The sequence below is a fragment of the Erpetoichthys calabaricus genome, chromosome 5 (assembly GCF_900747795.2).
Source record: "Erpetoichthys calabaricus chromosome 5, fErpCal1.3, whole genome shotgun sequence".
Lineage (NCBI taxonomy): Eukaryota > Metazoa > Chordata > Cladistia > Polypteriformes > Polypteridae > Erpetoichthys > Erpetoichthys calabaricus.
Genome location: NC_041398.2, coordinates 152,722,279 through 152,739,555, shown reverse-complemented (window position 1 = coordinate 152,739,555; position 17,277 = coordinate 152,722,279). Strand labels below are relative to the sequence as shown.

Here is a 17,277-nt window from a genome sequence, read left to right as displayed (position 1 = left end):
ACTTCCTTACATCAGGTCTTGGCTGGCCCAGAATTTGAGCCCATTGTCCCAGAGTGTGACAGCAGTAGGACTAACCACTACACCACCATGCCTCCCTTTAAAAAGAACACATTATTTTAATTATAATAGAGTATATCCATACAAGAAAATATAGCTCATATTAAATGTTGTTTACTTCAGCCCTAGTTGATCTCAATGCTTGGTATATGATCATAAGTTAATTGCTGCTGGGCCGTTGTCGTTACTTGTACATTCTGATTTGCTATTACTCTCTCTGCTTCTTTAGTGCAAGAGTGAATGAAAAGATAAAGGCATATTGGATAAAAAGGTTTATTTGAAAGTCGAAATTGAATTTTTAGTATTAATTAAGGTATAATTTTAAGATGTAAAGTTATTTTTATAAGAACATGTATATGTATATGTAAAAATCTACAAAAGATTATTATATAATTCTACTGTACATAGTCTATATTTGTGTAAAATGATATAATATTAAGTGTTAAACGTAAATAATATTCTTTATCTAAAATACTGATGTCATTTTTTTTCTTTACTCCTCTGCTAGTGACACAAATGAAGTAGATATCCCTCCAAATACCAGAGTAGGGACTAAACGGCTATATGCCTCCTGAGGTTCTGGATGAGAGTCAGAACAGATATCACTTTCAATCCTATATAATGGCAGATATGTACAGCTTTGGGCTCATTTTGTGGGAAATAGCACGGAGATGTGTGTCAGGAGGTGAGCTCACATTTAACTACTTTAAATCAGAATTATTTTAATTTTAGATACACAGTAAATTGATTGGCAAAGTGCTAAAAACTCTTATGCATTTTGAATGAGGAGTTAATCATGTTAATAATATTTTTCCTTCATTTCATCATTACCTTGTACTGTGCCAACTTAAAATTTCAGAATTATGACTGCTAACAATAAAGACATGAAACCTTTTAGTTTATCACCTCTTATTTCAGACACTTCTTATTTTATGGCATTAGACATAGACATTATTTTCAGCAAAGGTGTTTTGCACTTATAATGTCAAACACATGGCAGCTGATATGTATATTATCTAACATTTTACAAGGAATAACTACAGTAAGTCTACCATAGTAGTTCTGCTGATTTGGTTTAATCAGTAATTGATTACTTATCATTTTTGTAAATAGATTTGAAATGGCAAATTTCTTGTTTTCTGATAAAATATAGCCAAAGAAAAAATTGAATTTAGATCAAAAAAGTTTTTTTTAAATGAGGAATTTTACCATTATACGTTACATAAAATATCACGACATCAGAAACTTCATCTCTTTGCTTAATGCATAATGCCAGCTGCTGTGCTCCTCTGTTCTCCATTTTCTGTAATCTTTGCCAGAATCCTTATTATTCTTGCTTATATAATGCTGAATTCATAATCCTTTCCAAGAAAGGGTTCTTGTGCACAGTGAGAATACACAACATAAAAGTCTGAAGTTGGTAGTATATATGTGTTACTTTGATGCAGTGTTCAAGGTAAAATATCATAAAGTGCACACCTTTGAACATTTTTCATTCAAACTGATAAAACAAAATGGGACAGACAAATAAGATAAAACAATCAATGTAAAATATTGATTAAAAAAAAAAGCTATTCAAAAGGCACAAAATATTTGCGGTATATTTATACAAGAGCTATATACTCCAACTAATGGTCATAAGGGCTGCAACCTATCCAGGCAGCACTTGGCACTTGGCATGTGTGTATAAACTAATTATATGTATCTTAATAATTTTGAGTATCCTAGCATAATGTTTTAAAAATATAATTTTTCGTCATTACTAAATTTGTTCTCCAATATCAAGGGGCTATCACCCCATTTTCACCCAGCTTTCTGCCTGATGGACTTTATATATTGAAGACTTATTAGAGATGCTTTGTGCATCCCTTTTTGATTTGGATATACAAGTATGCAATGTGCACTACAGCTTAAAACATAGACATTACAAGTGTAGACATTTATTTCACTATGTTAAAGAAATGGAGCTGACTGCATTACTATTTATTTTCCACACTGAAGTGTACATCATTGTTTAAGGGAATAAAAGAAATTAGGATCAGAGTGAATTCAGATTATGTCAAATAAAATATGTAAATGTCTGGATAATTAATATATAATTTAAAACTGAGAATTTTAATGTTGCAATGCAGACAGTTCAATGGGGACAGCCATCTTTGACAATAAGTATACATAAAAGGTTTATTTTTCTTTTCTTTGTTATAAAATACGGCTGTTAATGCATAAGTAACACAAATCTCTGTAAATCTTGCATTAGAATTTTTGAATAAACATTGCCTTTCATTATTTCTCTAATAATTCTACTTCTGTAAATTTTGCAGCAAAGTGACAGTATTATTATTTTTAACAATCTGCATTGACAGTATTATTATTTTTAACAATCTTCATTGTCTCTATATTAAAGGCATAGTGGAAGAATACCAACTACCCTATCATCAGCTGGTCCCATTTGATCCTTCTTATGAAGACATGAGAGAAGTTGTTTGTTTAAAACGTTTAAGACCAATTTTCCCAAATCGATGGAGTAGTGATGAGGTAATTTAGATGTATTTTTTCTTTCGGCAAAGTGTAGATTTTTTGCAGAATGATGTGCAAGCCCATTTATAACTTTACTTTTACTATATATACACTGTATAATAGGAGAGTACCTTATGCCAAGAGAACTTAACAGATAGACTGGATAAGTTACAGTGATCCCTTGCCCAACTTCCATGTTTTCACTTAGTTTCAAGTACCCTCAGAGATTTCACTCCTGGGACACACATTTCTTCTGGATAATGGTCAGTCAGTAATGTACTTTCAATGTACAAATTTATAGTTTCAAGATATTTTCTATCTCGTGTTTATCTGTAGAGCCTATCTGTAAATTTTAAGTTAAAATTCCACTGTAATACATTCAGCAAACATTATAAATATAATAAACAGTGGAAAATATAGGTCCTTGTTTAATATTGTTCTTTCAATACATTATTATTCATTATATTGTAATATCCCTTCCCAGGCGGGAAAATAACCCACACAGGCAAGTGGTGGTAATTGTCCAAAAAACAAAGGTATTATTTCTCTTCTTTCTTAATTGGCCAAAAACAAACGTAGGCAGGACAAAAAAACAGGCCTAAAACAACAACCCACCAGACAGAAAAAAACACACTCTCCAAACAACTTTTTTTTTTATCTACAGTAAAAAAAAAAGATTTTTCTTACAAAGTCCCACCCCCCCAGCATCCCAGAGGCTGCTTTATTTAAGAGTGGCAGATGTGTCTCCTCTGCCCGCCCCTCTCCACAGCACTCCAAGCAACCCCAATTTTTTTCTTTTTTATGGATTTTTAGGACACACTGCCTCAGTGGCAATTTCTTTCCCAGACTGTTACAATTTCATATGTAATAAATGCATTCATTTGCTGTACTTAAGATATTGATTTTTGGAGCTGCTGTGGCACTGGAATATTTTTCCATCCACAGGGGTTCAGTAGTGATAAACAGAATATTTTACGCATTTTCAGTGAGTTAAAGACATCATGATATTAACCAACCACTCAACAATGACAATACACAATTGTACATGTCTTCTGTAACTGCTGCCTTTCTCAAAAGTGAGAGGGGATTAATGGATATAGTAGATTATTAAAGAACAATTCCTTACATATTATGCAAAAACATGCATCTGAGCATTAGATGAAATCTTATAAGCTTATGTTTAAATGATACATGAGCTCAAATGATATAGAAACATTCAAAACAAAACAAATGACTACTACTCCAAGTGAAGATTATAAAAGCAAAATCAATAGACATTAGCCATTGTGGAGGTTCAGCCCCGAACACAGACAGATAAACACCAGATGTCCAAGAAACACACACATTTAATGTTTTTTCAGTATATACAGCACCTCACAATGCCCTTCTCTACACACTCAGTCCCTTTCTTTCTCTTTCTTCTTCTTCTTTGTCACCCTTGCTTCACCTCTCACAAGCTCTGTCTTCTTCCTCCAGACTCCGGCTCTCCGAATGGAGTGAGGCAGCCTCTTTTATACTGCACCCAGATGTGCTCCAGGCGCTCCCTGAGAATCTTCCAGAAGCACTTCTGGGTATGGCAGAAGTGCTGCCTGGGAACCCAGCTCCTCTTCTGGGAGTGGCAGAAGTGCCGCAAACCCAGACTCCGGAGCTGTCCAGGCGCCCCCTGGGGGTGGCTACGGACCCCAACAGGTTTGAGCTTCAAAGCCCCAAGCCTGTGGCCCCGATACAACCCATGGGGGCTGTCCTCTCATGTCCTGGGGAATGGCGTGCCCTTCTCTCTGTCCCCTGCTATTCCAGGCTTCCTGACAGGGCACAATCCCCAGCCATCCATCACACCATACGCAACATAAAAGAAAAAATTACACCTTTATTTACTTGGAAGTGTTGTAAGTTTTTTGATCAAATATTAGCATGCATCCCATCTTAATCACTGAGCAGGGGGTCAAGGTCCAAAAAGACAACTGTGTCTTTGAAAAACAGCACTTCAGCCTTTGCATAATAAAATTAAGCACTGAAGAAGCAGGCTTAAAAGGTATCAAAACAAAGCCTAAACAAAGCACAAACAAAATAAAATAGGTGCTTAAAAATATATATAATGCCATGGAGTCTATCATGGCAGCATTGGGCAGAAAAAAGGAACTGACTTTAGTCAGGGTACCAGCCCATTGCAGGGCTCACACACACCCACTGATTAACCATCCCCATAACACAAACCAGAATTCTTATTCAATACACAAAAGTGTTAGTCTCTGTTAATATTCTGAAAAAAACTAAATGCTCTGCAAAGTGTTTGACTCTATCCACGAACATGAACACTGCCAATAGTGTCCATCATCTTAAATAAGAAATGGCCTGTGACATGACTTTTAGTCATGTGGTACAATGACCCAAGCAACTATAAACAAATTGGCTTCAGCCATAAATAAAACACATAAAATGGAATTGACCATGTAATACTAACAAAAATGATAATAAAAATGGTTGTAACCTCAAAATGAAATGGAAATTGCAAAAAATGCATAAAATAGACTCTGCACATAAAAAAACAATCATACCATGATCATCTGGTGTTTGAACTTGGCACATTTAGACCTTGTTTTACTCTCTCATATTCTGATCTTTTGGCCTGCATTTTTTTCATCACTGGAAGTACACATGCCCATAGGGACCAATTTAGTATCACTATGACCAACTGAACTTGTACATACATCTATTGAAAAAAACAGTGGGACTTTAAAAAGCTTTCTAATCCAAATTCCATTTTTATGCAGGCATCTTTAAGATAAATATTTTAAAATGATGTTTGTTTCCTTTTTAGTGTTTGAGACAGATGGGGAAATTGATGGCTGAGTGCTGGGCGCACCAATCCTGCTTCCCGACTTACAGCACTAAGAGTAAAGAAGACATTAGCAAAGATGTCTGAGTCACAAGATATCAAGCTTTGATCCAATTAAGGCAAGGTTTTGAAAAATAAATTACAGCAACTGGTTAATTATAGTCATGCAGAAAAACGTCCACAGACTGGTCATAAGCCTGGCACCTCTTGAAGTGACTTCGGAATTAATTTTAAAGCTCAAGAGAATCCTTATAGCGATGTTGCCTTAATATTTAGCGATTCAGGCAAATAGATGTTGCTTTCTGTGAAAGTGTTGTATCACTGAATTGTGCCAGCAACCTACATACATGGGCTCTGAATGAAAAAGAGAACAGAGATCAAGTATAATAACTAACAACTGAGTGGCTCGTGTACAGTTTTTAATATAAATAAAATTACTATGAATTGTTATATTTTGCTGTCATTTTTTCTTACTGGAAAGATTCTGTACATTTAGTTTGAAATGCTGTTTTTTATATTTGCTTTTTAATTATTGTGAAGAAACTAATGTGTAAATACAAGTACATAAAATCATAAGAAAAGCAGAAACATGCTGTAATGTAAATAGTAAATATTTCAGTTTTACAATTATCAAAATGAAACAGGTTAGTAAATTAAAATTTCAGTAAGCTTTAAACTGTTTAAATGGTTGTAACATCATTAAATATCAGTACATACTAACATTACTGAGTTTTAAATCCTGGAATTCATCATATTTTGCTGTTTCTGCATTTTTATATACAAGGCATTTTATTTATTTATTTATTTTTACGCTTTTTTAAGAGCATATTAATTAGATTTGACTTTTCTATTCAGTATTCTACTGTCTGGTAAACTTTATTTTTATTTCTATACTCTGCTTGTACAACGCCAGTGTCCTTAGCAAAGGTTTGAGCTGTATTGAAGGCAAATAGGCTTTAAGTTCTAATGCAATACCTGAAAATTCATTGCTGTTTTTTCTTGTAATTTAAAGTGTATACAATGATGTCAGCAATATGTTTGATAATAAACACCTGTATCTGACATACAGCTACTAAAGTTTATGAGTTTATGGGGTCCTTATTATAACATGTACAGATTACTAAGCAATTGATACTTGCTTGTACTAATCATCATGCAACACATTGTCACTCTCTTGTACCTTGATGAATAAGCATAACCACCTTACCTTACAATTTCTCTCTTCCTTACCTAAAAAGTTCTAACAACATATTTGTCATTAGCAGACAAACAGAATAAAGAAATGCTTATGGTAAATATGAAGGTGTACTTTTCTTGCAACATTTTTTGCATACCCTTTGTTATAATCCAATAACATGGCCTTACTCAATGTGAAATGACGGTCAGAACCTTACAGCTTTTGTCACCCATGGTGGAGTGTTCCACTATACAAGGATACCCTTTGTCTTCAGCTCTGCATTTAGCTGCTTTAAAAAAAATCATATAAAAATCATATTTACCTGGATGACATTGTGGTGCATGATCCTATAGAGTCATGATGATTGTCTTTGGAAAATCTTTGAAGCCTTGACCAAACATAAAATCACACTCAACCCTTTGTCAAAAGAATTACAAAAGTGCTACAAAGGTTTGGGGCAACCTCCTGTGTACTTGAAACTAGTTGCAAAAGTATGTAAATTAATTGTACAGTAGTGTACAAACTAGAGTCCAAAACAGAACTGACTGGGTGTGGTAAAGATGGCGGTTTTAAAGTAAGGCAGAGGAAGTGATGTCATCAGGGTCAGGACTGGAACTGGAAGTGACATCATCAGGGTTGTGATATGAAGTGCCATCTTTGGGAGGGGAAGTGATATCCTCGGGACCAGAAGTGACATCATCAGAGTCATGACTGCAAAGTGATGTCATCAGGGCCAGGCAGAATTTTCTGAAACTGTTCTGCAGTGGAAAGAGAGAAAGGATTAGCACACTCTGCCACCCCTGGTCTGGCATGGAATTGCCCTCATTTGAGCCCTTTAGCTGCATCCCATGCGCACCTTAAAATGTATGTTTTCAGCAACTACCATTGATTTTGTGGGGTTCTACACAAGGCAACTCAACCCTTCAGTCCCACATAGAAACAAATTAAAACATTCCTGGACCTGAACTCAGTAATGAAGCCCAAGTTACTTTATTCCTTAAGATGACAGCATATTATCTCTGGTTCCTTCGTAATACTCCACTATCACAGCCCCTTTATAACATCTACTAAATCTACTAAAATATGATGTAACCTGGTAGTGGACACCTGCCTACCTACCTGGGTCTCTCCAGAAGGCCCAACTCACCGCCCCACCCGTGTTATCACACTTTAACTGCCCTATATCTACCATTGCAACCTGTGATGTATCTAGCAATGTAGTGGGTGCTGTACTGTCACAAATTCAATATGGCTCAGTAAGTTTTCTTCCTGGGCCCTCAGTCTAGCAGAGCAAAAATATTGTGTGTTAGCAAGAATCATTGGCATGCATTTGGGCATGTGACAGATACCACATACTGTATACCTCTATGCACTCTTACATTATATTCTGATCATCACATTCTCGCAATCTTGCTAGCAATGTCCCCTTAAAATCCACTGCTGGTCAGAAAAACTTCAACAGTACAATTTTATTCTGCAGTTTATATTCAAATCCAAATTTGATGTTGTGGACCACACTCCAGATCCCAGGAAATTCTGCCTTTGGCATTGCTGAATCTGACCTAATTCAGATGCTTCCCTTTAGGCCATAGTGTCACTTCAAGAACTCCAGGAGGCTTCAGACAATGATTCTGTACTCTCAAACCTTCGCATTTTAATACATACTGGCTGGCCACCTAAAGTACCTTAGTAAATGGTTTCCATTGCACAAGGTCAAAAACAAGCTGAGCTGCTGGACTGAGGTTTGTGTACTCAACAGAATCAGCACTGTCATTCCCTGCAGCTTTCATACAGGTTTTTTGGATATGACATGTAAAGGTCACTTGGGCATAATCTTTGCCAAACATGGTGCCATGAGCTAGTCTGGTGGCTACAAATAGAGAGGAACATTGAGCATCTAGCAAAAAATTCGTGGTTAATGGCAAAATTGCCCCCCCTTCTCACCTCTGCTGAAACACCTAGAATGGGCCTACTTGTCCATGGATCAACTAAAGTGAGATATCTGTGGAGAGCTGCTTAGAATACCACAAAACCAACGATTTAATTCCCATGGCTTATAACTTGCATGGCTAGGGGTGATGTCTATAGAGTCTGTCACTACTCATGCAGCCACTGACACCCTGGCATTACTTTTTGCCTGTTGGAGCCTGACTTCTGCAATAACCACGGAAAACAGCCCACAGTTAAAATCAGTAGAATTTGAGGACTTCCTGTCCAGTTGTGGCATTTGTCACATTTGAGAGAGCTTTATCATCATTATACTTCCATACAATAAAATTTAGTTGACATCTCTGCCTTAAGTATATGTAAAAAAAAAAGATGTAAAAATAGACATTACCATTAAAAACAATTAAACAGAGATTCCAATAAAATGCCCAGTGGCAAGAGCAGCAAATATTTATCATATTTACAATGTGTAAGTAACATCTTTATATATAATAAGCTACTGTAGCTGTCCGTTTCTCTGTTCAGAATTTTAAATCACCTGTAGCTCACAAACCGATTGACCTATTGACACACATATACTACGTGACGTCTACTATCTGCTTTTGGGATGATGATTGACCTCCAAGGTTATTCCTCTTTTTATTTTTATTATATTTTATTGTAGAATCAACTATCGGCAGTGGCCAGCAGGGCTTCCGTGCAGTGCATGCGTATGGGCGCCGTTCTCATCCCTACCACCTTCGCCGTCACTTCCCCTGCCTCTTCATATCTTAAATCATTCTTGAGGCAGATTGAAGAATTAAGTGCCAGCTTAAGTGAAAATTAAAGAAAATATACTAAGTAATTGCAACACAAACATTGACTTAATCAGTTTTAAAGCAAAAAGAGGCCGACAAAAGAAGAAGAAGCGGGCCACTAGGGAGGAGAAAAGAAGAGTTGCTCAGGAAACAGCAAGTACATCAAACTCTGAGCAACCTAATGCTAAATGTACAGAGAAAGAGAATGAAAACTAGGAATGCTCAAGTTAAGTGTATTCACTGCACGTTATTGTGCATTGCACCATTACTGGTTATGTTTAATAAAGGTACTTACAAGTATATGTAGTATTTACTAAAACACAGTAACTCCTGTAGCATATTTGATAGTTTACAATGAGTATAATGTAATGCACAGAAGTAATATAATAAAAAAAATATTTACTCAAATAGTAGCATCTTTGTCAGTAACAATGTATACGTTCTAAGAAGTTCAATTGTGTGAATTCATGTATGTTGTTTAAGTTGGTGTTTGCATGCGTTTATGTGTTAGCTATGCATAGGGGAACAAAAGGGTGTGTCTGGGAGTTCCTGTATTAAAGAGTTCCTCAGTCTGGAATCTCACTTTTCAGATGGTAATGGGTCAAACAGATGATGGCCTGGATGTCTTATGTCCCTGGTGATGGCTCTAGCCTTATTCCTCAGTCAGCTAGCGTACACACTGCACAGTGTAAAGGACGACCGGTAGCTCAACCCAGCCGGGATGCCCAGAGAACAGAAGGATGGGGGAAGACAGCTTTTTTAGGACACTGCTTTCCCCAGAAAACTAGATGGCAGCTCCCTTGGGTGTCAGCAGTGCCCCAGATTCCCAAAGGGCACCATGAATGGGACTTGTAGTATCTCAACCCTGTTGGGTGCCATATGGCACAAGGTTTCCGCCTAACCCGGAAGAACCGGCAGAAGCACTTCCGGGATGGCCAATGTAAAATGACAGTATTGACCTCACAGGGATGAGCCAGAGTCGGGGGAATGGTGGACAAAGTTTGCTGGGAAGAGTGGAGAGAGAGAGAGAAAGAGAGAAAGAAAGAATAACTGTGTGGGCAGTATTGTTTATTTATTTGTGGCTGTAGTGCTGGGAAAAGCACTGTTAGAGTCTGAAAAAGAATATACAAACTCATGATGCTTTAAACTTGTGTCCTCAGTGCCTGTGTGTTAGGTTTGAGGAGCAAAAGTGCCCTCTAGTGTCCACAACAGGTTTTTTAGAACATCTTCAGTGATCTGTTGGACAACCTTCACTACATGAAGTAGGTTATTATGATCTTCAGCAGTGCAGCCAGCATACCATACACTTGAACTATAGGCCAGAACACATTCAAGGTGCTGTGGTTAAAATTCTTCATACATTTTTGGGTAGAAGGGCCAGTTTTAAATTTCTGTGGAAATGCAGACATTGTTGGGCTGCCTCATTTTAGTAAATAGTGTTAAGAGACCATGTACAATCATATGAAAAAGTTTGGGAACCCCTCTTAGCCTGCATAATAATTTGCTCTACTTTCGACAAAAAAGATAACAGTGGTATGTCTTTCATTTCCTAGGAACATCCGAGTACTGGGTTTTTTTCTGAACAAAGATTTTTAGTGAAGCAGTATTTAGTTGTATGAAATTAAATCAAATGTGAAAAACTGGTTGTGCAAAAATTTGGTCTGATTTGAATGCATGTAACTGCTTAGTACTGATTACTTGCAACACCAAATTGGTTGGATTAGCTTGTTAAGCCTTGAACTTCATAGACAGGTGTGTCCAATCATGAGAAAAGGTATTTAAGGTGGTCAATTGCAAGTTGTGCTTCCTTCCCTTTGACTCTCCTCTGAAGAGTGACAGCATGGGATCCTCAAAGCAACTCTCTAAAGATCTGAAAACAAAGATTGTTCAGTATCATGGTTTAACAGAAGGCTACAAAAAGCTATCTCAGAGGTTTAAACTGTCAGCTTCAACTGTAAGGAATGTAATCAGGAAATGAAAGGCCACAGGCACAGTTGCTGTTAAACCCAGGTCTGGCAGGCAAAGAAAAATACAGGAGCGGCATATGCGCAGGATAGTGAGAATGGTTACAGACAACCCTCAGATCAACTCCAAAGACCTGCAATAACATCTTGCTGCAGATGGTGTATCTGTACATCGTTCTACAATTCAGCGCAATTTGCACAAAGAACATCTGTATGGCAGGGTGATGAGAAAGAAGCCCTTTCTGCACTCATGCCACAAACAGAGTCACTTGTTGTATGTAAATGCTCATTTAGACAAGCCAGATTCATTTTGGAACAAGGTGCTTTGGACTGATGAGACACAAATTGAGTTATTTGGTCATAATAAAAAGCGCTTTGCATGGCGGAAGAAGAACACCGTATTCCAAGAAAAACACCTGCTACCTACTGTCAAATTTGATGGAGGTTCCATCATGCTGTGGGGCTGTGTGGCTAGTTCAGGGACTGGGGCCCCTTGTTAAAGTTGAGGTCAGATGAATTCAACCCAATATCAACAAATTCTTCAAGATAATGTTCAAGCATCAGTCACAAAGTTGAAGTTGCGCAGGGTTTGGATATTCCAACAAGACAATGGCCCAAAACACAGTTCGAAATCTACAAAGGCATTCATGTAGAAGGAGAAGTACAATTTTCTGGAATGGCCGTTACAGTCCCCTGACTTGAATATCATCGAAAATCTATTGGATGATTTGAAGCAGGCTGTCCATGCTTGGCAGCCATCAAATTTAACTGAACTGGGGAGATTTTGTATGGAAGAATGGTCAAAAATACCTCCATCCAGAATCCAGACACTCATCAAAGGCTATAGGAGGCGTCTAGAGGCTTTTATATTTGCAAAAGGAGGCTCATCTAAGTATTGATGTAATATCTCTGTTGGGGTGCCCAAATTTATGCACCTGTCTAATTTGTTATGATGCATATTGCATATTTTTCTGTTAATCCAATAAACTTAATGTCACTGCTGAAATACTACTGTTTCCATAAGGCATGTCATATATTAAAAGGAAGTTGCTACTTTGAAAGCGCAGCCAATGATCAACAACAATCCAAAGAATTAAGAGGGGTTCCCAAACTTATATATGTATAAGACGTATATTTATGTCTGAGGTGTACAGAGTAGACTAAAAGAGGCAGGGACTGCTCCTTGTGGTGCTCCAATGTTGTTCACATCTATCTGTCTATCTATCTATATATTGCTGCAGCCTGGAGTAAAATGGGTGGCTCTGTAGGGGCAGGATAAATGTCAATCAAAGTCCACTTCAGCAAATCATGTTGTTGCAAGTACAAATCAAACATTAATTTGTTCAATTATTAACGATCAGAGATTAATTTACTGCTAAAACCACAGCACATTGCTTGTACTGCTTTTATTTGTCCTTTCGCAATACCTTAAAGGGTCTGTGTGTATTATTAAATTATTGTTTAATATGCTCAAGTATATCTCATATAAATTAATTGTAAACCTACTACTTATTTTTTTTGTATTAACTTCTTGCAGAGTAATTTTCCAGAATATGCCATTCTAAATTCTTTTTAAAGAATCATTACTTTCTTAATAAAACTGAACCAGGACAGTTTCTGCGCTGCTGTGTCAACTTTCAGTCTTCTTATCATGTTGTTTTGCACATTGCCTTTTCTCAAGACTAAAGAAATATCTGCATTTTTTTTTCTTCTCCTTCAAACTAGATGAAGACTGTATATAGACTCATATCTTGCCATTACCCCTCCTCGAACCGCCACCTTACCGTGGTGGAGGGGTTTGCGTGTCCCAATGATCCTAGGAGCTCTGTTGTCCGGGGCGTTATGCCCCTGGTAGGGCCACCCAAGGCAAACTGGTGCTAGGTGAGGGATGAGACAAAGAGCGGTTATACAAACCTCCTATGATGAATAAAAAATTTGGACGGCGTTTTCCCTCGCCCGGACACGGGTCACCGGGGCCCCCCTCTGGAGCCAGGCCTGGAGGTGGGGCTCGATGGCGAGCGCCTGGTGGCCATGATTGCACCCATGGGGCTCGGCTGGGCACAGCCCGAAGAGGCAACATGGGTCCCCCTTCCCATGGGCTCACCACCTATGGGAGGGGCCAAGGAGGTCGGGTGCAGTGTGAGTTGGGTGGTGGCCGAAGGCGGGGACCTTGGCGGTCCGATCCTCGGCTACAGAAGCTGGCTCTTGGGATGTGGAATGTCACCTCTCTGAAGGGTAAGGAGCCTGAGCTTGTGCGTGAGGTTGAGAGGTTCCGGCTAGATATAGTCGGGCTCACCTCGACGCACAGCTTGGACTCTGGAACCAATCTCCTTGAGAGGGGCTGGACTCTCTACCACTCTGGAGTTGCCCCCGGTGAGAGGCGCCGAGCGGGTGTGGGTATACTTATTGCCCCCCGACTTGGAGCCTGTACATTGGGGTTTACCCCAGTAGACGAGAGGGTAGCCTCCCTCCGTCTTCGGGTGGGATGACGGGTCCTGACTGTTGTTTGTGCGTATGCACCGAAGCAGTTCGGAGTACCCACCCTTTTTGGAGTCCCTGGAGGGTGTGCTAGAGGGCATACCATCTGGGGACTTCCTTGTACTGCTGGGAGACTTCAATGCTCACGTGGGCAATGACAGTGAGACCTGGAAGGGCGTGATTGGAAGGAATGGCCCACCCGATCTGAACCCGAGTGGTGTTTTGTTATTGGACTTCTGTGCTCGTCACGGATTGTCCATAATGAACACCATGTTCAAGCATAGGGGTGTTCATATGTGCACTTGGCACCAGGACACCCTAGGCCTCAGTTCGATGATCGACTTTGTGATCGTGTCGTCGGACTTGCGGCCACATGTCTTGGACACTCGGGTGAAGAGAGGGGTGGAGCTATCAACTGATCACCACCTGGTGGTGAGTTGGCATCGATGGTGGGGGAGGATGCCGGTCAGGCCTGGTCGGCCCAAACGTGTTGTGAGGGTCTGCTGGGAACGTCTGGCAGAGCCCCCCATCAGAAGTAGCTTCAACTCCCACCTCTGGCACAACTTTGACCATGTCCCGAGGGAGGTGGGGGACATTGAGTCCGAATGGGCCATGTTCCGTGCCTCTATTGTTGAGGCGGCTGACCGGAGCTGTGGCCGTAAGGTGGTCGGTGCCTGTCGTGGCGGCAATCCCCAAACCCGTTGGTGGACACCTACGGTGAGGGATGCCATCAACCTGAAGAAGGAGTCCTACCGGTCCCTTTTGTCCTGTGGGACTCTGGAGGCAGCTAATAGGTACCGGCAGGCCAAGCGGAATGCAGCTTCGGTGGTTGCTGAGGCAAAAACTCGGGCATGGGAGGAGTTTGGGGAGGCCATGGAGAATGACTTTCGGACGGCTTCGAGGAGATTCTGGTCCACCGTCCGGCATCTCAGGAGGGGGAAGCAGTGCAGTGTCAACACTGTATATGGTGGGGATAGTGCGCTGCTGACCTCGACTCGGAACGTTGTGGGTCGGTGGGGGGAGTACTTCGAAGACCTCCTCAATCCCAATAACATGCCTTCCAATGAGGAAGCAGAACCTGGGGACTCGGAGGTGGGCTCCCCCATCTCTGGGACTGAGGTCACCGAGGTGGTCAAAAAACTCCTTGGTGGCAGGGCCCTGGGGGTGGATGAGATATGCCCGGAGTTCCTAAAGGCTCTGGATGTTGTAGGACTGTCTTGGTTGACAAGTCTCTACAATATTGCATGGACATCAGGGACAGTGCCTCTGGATTGGCAGATCGGGGTGGTGGTACCCCTCTTTAAGAAGGGGGACCGGAGGGTGTGTTCCAACTACAGAGGGATCACACTCCTCATCCTCCCTGGAAAAGTCTATTCGGGGGCTCTGGAGAGGAGGGTCCGTCGGATAGTCGAACCTCGGATTCAGGAGGAACAGTGTGGTTTTCGTCCTGGTCATGGAACAGTGGACCAGCTCTACACCCTTAGCAGGGTCCTGGAGGGTGCATGGGAGTTCGCCCCAACCAGTCTACATGTGTTTTGTGGACTTGGAAAAGGCGTTCGACCGTGTCCCTCGGGGAATCCTGTGGGGGGTGCTCCAGGAGTATGGAGTACCGGACCCCCTGATAAGGGCGGTTCGGTCCCTGTACAACCGGTGTCAGAGCTTGGTGTTCATTGCCGGCAGTAAGTCAAACCCGTTTCCAGTGAGAGCTGGACTCCGCCAGGGCTGCCCATTGTCACCGATTCTGTTCATAACTTTTATGGACAGAATTTCTATGCGTAGCCAGGGTGTTGAGGGGGTCCGGTTTGGTGGACTCAGGATTGGGTCACTGCTTTTTGCAGATGATGTTGTCTTGTTTGCTTCATCAGGCCGTGATCTTCAGCTCTCTCTGGATCGGTTCGCAGCTGAGTGTGAAGCGGCCGGGATGGGAATCAGCACCTCCAAATCCGAGACCATGGTCCTCAGCCGGAAAAGGGTGGAGTGCCCTCTTAGGGTTGGGAGCGAGATCCTGCCTCAAGTGGAGGAGTTCAAGTATCTTGGGGTCTTGTTCACAAGTGAGGGAAGAATGGAGCGTGAGATCGACAGGCGGATCGGTGCAGCGTCCGCAGTGATGCGGGCTCTGCATCGGTCTGTCGTGGTGAAAAAGGAGCTGAGCCATAAGGCAAAGCTCTCAATTTACCGGTCGATCTATGTTCCTACCCTCACCTATGGTCATGAGCTATGGGTAGTGACCGAAAGAATGAGATCACGAATACAAGCGGCTGAAATGAGTTTCCCTCCGCAGGGTGTCTGGGCTCTCCCTTAAAGATAGGGTGAGAAGCTCAGTCATCTGGGAGGGCTCAGAGTAGAGCCGCTGCTCCTCCACATCGAGAGGAGTCAGATGAGGTGGCTCGGGCATCTGATCAGGATGCCTCCTGGACGCCTCTCTGGTGAGGTGTTCCGGGCACGTCCCACCGGGAGGAGGCCCCGGGGAAGACCCAGGACACGCTGGAGGGACTATGTCTCCCGGCTGGCCTGGGAACGCCTTGGGATTCTCCCGGAAGAGCTAGAAGAAGTGGCCGGGGAGAGGGAAGTCTGGGCATCTCTGCTCAAGCTGCTGCCCCCCGTGACCCGACCTCGGATAAGTGGAAGAGGATGGATGGATGGATGGATCTTGCCATTATACAAGTCATCTAGCTCATTTTGCAACCTTTCGTGCTCAATAGTATCAACAATCCTTGGGCCAGTTCCTTCCCTTTTTTAATTGCTAGACACTGTCAAAGACAAACAAAAGGAGTCACAAAAAGGTTTGCGGAAGCCACCCGTATATTACTCATGGATGCAAAATGGTTTGAATTGATGTACATATGTGTACAGGTTAGAGTCCAAAACAGAACTGAATTGCTGAAGTAAAGATGGTGGTTTTAAGGCCAAGTAGAGGAAGTGACGTCATTGGATCCGGAACCAGAAGTAACATTGTCGGAATTTACATCATCGGGGCAAAACAGTGGTTTGCAATGGAAAGAGAGAAAGGATTAGTACACTTTGCCACCCCCTGGTCTAGCGTGGAAATGCCCTCATTCAGTCCCTTAAGCTGCCTCCTATGTACACTTGTGTGACATGATCTAGCTTTTATTTAAATATCTCCCAATATTTACCATTCTCTTTACTTTTCATTGCCAAATTCCAAACTTTATCAATAACTACTGTGAAAGAATAAGACATACTCCGATAAAGGTTTGGGGCAGCCACCCGTATAATCTCAAAATCCTTGGCTGCAAAGTTGCAATGAAGAGTAATAGCACTGAAGTGCATACAAACGAGTCCAAAACCAGACTGAGGAATTAGGAAAGAGGGCTGGGTTTTAAAGGGGAAGACAGGAAGTGAGGTCATAAGGATCAGGGATGTGTTCGTTCTCCATTGGACTGAGCCTGGACGTGACGTCAGAGGGGCCGGAGCCAGTCAGGTCTCCTTCCATTGGCTCGGTCCCGGAAATGATGTCACGAGAGCCAGGTGGAATCTCCCGGG

The 17,277-nt window shown here is 41.3% G+C and overlaps 1 protein-coding gene across 1 annotated transcript in view; it reads left to right on the top strand.

Annotated features, from left to right (window-relative positions):
- The window catches only part of bmpr1ba (bone morphogenetic protein receptor, type IBa), a 124,969-nt gene extending 118,482 nt beyond the window's left edge, over positions 1–6,487 (top strand). Inside the window, 5 exon segments of the mRNA XM_028802139.2 lie at positions 566–617; positions 619–742; positions 2,462–2,592; positions 5,393–5,431; positions 5,433–6,487. Coding sequence (XP_028657972.2) covers positions 566–617; positions 619–742; positions 2,462–2,592; positions 5,393–5,431; positions 5,433–5,519 — 433 coding nt within the window. The 3' untranslated portion in view covers positions 5,520–6,487.
- The last annotated feature ends 10,790 nt before the right edge of the window (positions 6,488–17,277 follow it).